The sequence below is a fragment of the Nematolebias whitei genome, chromosome 9 (assembly GCF_014905685.2).
Source record: "Nematolebias whitei isolate Nwh7 chromosome 9, NemWhi1, whole genome shotgun sequence".
NCBI lineage: Eukaryota > Metazoa > Chordata > Actinopteri > Cyprinodontiformes > Rivulidae > Nematolebias > Nematolebias whitei.
The window spans coordinates 44,678,100-44,681,990 of NC_056506.1; the positions used below are offsets into that span (position 1 = coordinate 44,678,100).

At 43.8% G+C, this 3,891-nt stretch overlaps 1 protein-coding gene across 1 annotated transcript in view; it reads left to right on the forward strand.

The window, feature by feature from the left end:
• nectin4b (nectin cell adhesion molecule 4b) overlaps positions 1-3,891 on the forward strand; it is a 58,343-nt gene that overhangs the window by 37,297 nt on the left and 17,155 nt on the right. Inside the window, exon 4 of the mRNA XM_037681906.1 lies at positions 88-366. Within this exon, the coding sequence (XP_037537834.1) occupies positions 88-366 (279 nt within the window). The remainder of the gene's footprint in view (positions 1-87; positions 367-3,891) is intronic.

Sequence of the window (3,891 nt, forward strand, 5' to 3'; positions counted from 1 at the left end):
GCATACTGTTGTATCTCCCCGGATATTAGGCCTTTTTGTCCAGTGTCAGTTTGTGCAGACCAGTTCTGACCTCTTCTTTCTCCCCAGCTCTCCCCATCTCCTCCTTGGACCCCCTCCCGGTGGTGGCGGGTCAGCTGTACGGCGTGGTGGCCTCCTGTCGAGCCGTGGGGCGCCCGCTCCCCGAGCTCTCCTGGGACACCGAGCTGCCGGGCAAGTCCCTGAGCCGCACCAGCGAAGGCGGAGCCGTGTCCATCCACTACTCCCTCCACCCGACGCGCAGCATGAACGGGAAGCAGCTGGACTGCCTGGTGTCTCACCCCGGCCTGGAGAAACAACGCAGGATCTCCAACAACCTGGTGGTCAAGTGTGAGTACAACGCAGCAGTACCGACGCGACAAACCGAACTTTCAGACACGCAGCGGTTCAGAAAACAAAAACGAGGTGTAAAACGTCTCGACTGCAGTCGGAGAGCCAGTGGAGGAGACCAGAGCCTTAGATGTTGGTGTGAAGGCTTTTATCTGGGAAAAAGGGAAAACGTACCGTTTTAATGCTGCAGCTTCTGCTCATTCTAGACTTTATGCTGCATTTACACTGTAACTAAGAATCTTTATTCATTTACTGACAAAAATACAAAGAGAATAAAATATACTCTCCAAATGTCAAACTGCTCCCGAGAAAAGTTTGCCTCATTTCAAGCTGCAGACATTAAACACAACCAGTCTTTCTGCTGTAATCTTTTGACCTTTGACCTTTTTGTAATCGTTTTAATCTTATTGAAAGACTTGAGTTTTTGTTGGTTTGGGTTCATACATCTGAATCATTCAGGTGTAAAACAGCTCCTACACTCAAAGGATGAACCGGTTTTGTGTCAAAACCCAACAGATAATTTGGCCCAAAAAAAAATAATAAAAATTTAACGGTGTCTTCAGGCTGTTTGTGGCGTTTCGTCTCAAAGGCACAGTTTTTTTTTTTAAAAACTGTTGTAAAATATAAAAACTGAAAATTCCTCACACGGATGATCAGATGAAGAATGATGCACGTCTAAAGGGATGTTTCAGGCAGTGGTTAATTTGAGCCGAATCCTGCCGGAACAAGATCTGGGAACTCTCTCATTTTGACCCGTTGTGTTCCAGCAACTCTTTGTTCGGATCTGGCAACCCCGCCCCTAACAGTCCAAAGTCATCGCACGTTTTTATTTTGATTATTCATTAAAAATACAACGAGAGAAGATGTTGCCTTTAGCCCAGCGGACCCAGTCTGTGGAGTGGATGTTCCAGCTGCAGCACGAGCGGCGAACCAGCTGCTCACACGCTCCAGATGGTCACATTTATGCACGGAGGTTCTGCGCGGAGTCCTTCTCTCCTCCTCCTCCAAATATTGTCCCTAGCACGTTTTGCACGTAGCTGTCGAATGTGTTGGCTGAGGCAGTGTGAAATAGTTCCAGGTGGCTGATCATTTCGCTCGCTCCATTTTGAAAACAATCTGTGCGGTGAGTTAGCTAGCACATGACGTCACTCGGAGCACAAAGCATAGAAATAGAGTGAATAGATCTGCCCAGTCATGGATCGGTCACTTTGTCACCGATACCCGATCCAGAAGTTTTTTTCGATGTCGGGACTGATACCGATATTGGTATCGGATCGTGCATCTCGAGTTAAAATACACTAAAATGCAGGAAATGGCATCTCTGTTATTCAAAATGTTCTGTGAGAGGACCCACGGACCCCCCCGGCCCCCCCCCCCCCCGGCCTGCCCGCTGTTCCGGCATCAATCAGTTTACAAATTAAGCCCTGGTTTCCGGTCTTTGTTTCTATTTATGAAAGACGCGACTTTCAGGTACTGTTCCTCTCCTGTACGCATTTTATTTGAAATGTCTTATTTGGTCCCGTACTTGTCCACTTTTCTCATTTTTCAGCACACCTGACGATCTGCAGCTACGATCAGTTATAAAGACAGGAAACGAGTGGGAAAACCTCCAAAATCTGAAAGGAATTCCTTCAGAAAGTTTAACTAAAGATTGATTAAAAACCACTTTAAAAGAATACAAAAATATCTGGATGCTCTGAAGCAAAATGTAAATTAAAGCCCTAGCTTTCTCTTTCCACCCATCAGATTAAGACTAAATTCATTATGAAGTTGTAGCCATTTCGAATAATCCTGAGCTACAACGTTAAAATATTGCTCACTTTCTGTAAAACTGCCTGAGTTATTGTCATTTTTGTGTTTATGAGCTGCGGCGGCCATCTTAAATTGGGCATTTCCTCCAAATATTGTCTGTGACTCCACTCCTCCTGTCCCTCGTCTTTCAAATGATAACATCTATTTATTTATATATTTATTAGACGAGCTCTGAGCTGAAACACCTCAAGGAAGTGAGTCACTCCAGCTTCGCCCACGGGTTTCCCGTTAACGCGTCCACATGCTGGCAGTAAAATAACGACAAGTTCTGGTTAAATCAACTGAAGACGAAACCCAGATAATGAACTTCAGCCTTCACGTTAAAGTCGAACCCTGCGTTGTAACTGGAGGCGCACTCGGAGAGCTCACGTGAAGCCCGAGCTCGGGTTTAAAGTAATCTCTGTCAGCGCCGGAAAGTAACGTGTTCTTCCTCCACCGGCGCTCTCACGCCATCAGCGAGGAATCATCACAAAGAATGACTCGCTTATTGTTCGCTGGCGATGGGCCAGCTTTGTCGAGGACTTCCTGTTCACAGTGAACTTGACACGTTCTCTTTTCTCATAATATTTGTTTGTCCTTGCTGAATTTCTGTGGAAGATAAAGGGTGAGGGTCGAACAAACATCAGTGACAGATTGGATCCTGAGCAGTTTCACACTCGGGCCTGGGCTCTTTCTGTGTTACAGGCTCGGGCTTTAGTTCCGTTTACGACTCGGATCATCTTATGCTGACAGACGATGAAGTTCTAGACATTTAGATGAAGCCTCTGAAGTAACGTTATGCACAGCCTCATGCACGATTGCAACATGTGCTCAGCCTTGCGTTTCATGTTGGTGTCGTTCACACCGAATTTAAGCTCCGTATCTGTGAAACTGACTGTACAGCCATTTTTGTGTAGGTTCAACTAGATATGGCAGCCATCTTGAATCCGGTTGAGCCAGAGATTCGTCCAATGATTACGTTTTTAAAGTTTCATTCGCACCAATCAAGTTGCCAGTAAGATATTTTGCTTACAGAATTTTAAACACTGGTCATTTAGCACTCAGAGTACAAGTTGGGGATTAGTATCAGCTACTACCACAGCAAACTTTACCAAAAATATTTACAAAAATGGCTGGATTTGAGACTTTTTGTGTTTGCAAAGTTTTCTTGGTTGTGGCAGCCATCTTGAATTGGGTTGACTTTAATATTTGATCACTTGCAGCAGTTCATCCAATACTTTCTGAAGGTTTCATTAAAATCCATCCAGAGGTTTACGAGATATTTTGCTAACTGTACAAACACGGACCGTTATTTACCCATCGTGGCTTAACTTTCAGCATCAGAAGATAAAAAGCCTTTAATTAAATAAAATTATTCTGAAGAGGTCTAAAAGATAAAAATATGTTTTTGTTTTTTTTTTTTAAAGAACCTTGAGTCATTTAGATAAAAGGATGACTGGCATTGATACAAATGGTGTCACTGGAGTTATACCAAAACTGTTTTCATTTATGGATAAAAAAAATGTAATGCATACAATAAAAAATGTTTTAGTGTTAATTGTAAGATATGGATTAAAGTGCAGTAAAATCTGATGACAACTAATTATATCTGAGAGTTCAAAGCAAGTGTTCCGCAGTAGAGTTGCATTCGGGCCCAAAAAGTCCGACCCGACCCGTAGCCATAATTTCTGAACCCGACTCGACGAATTAACAGTAATTACAGGTCCGAACCCG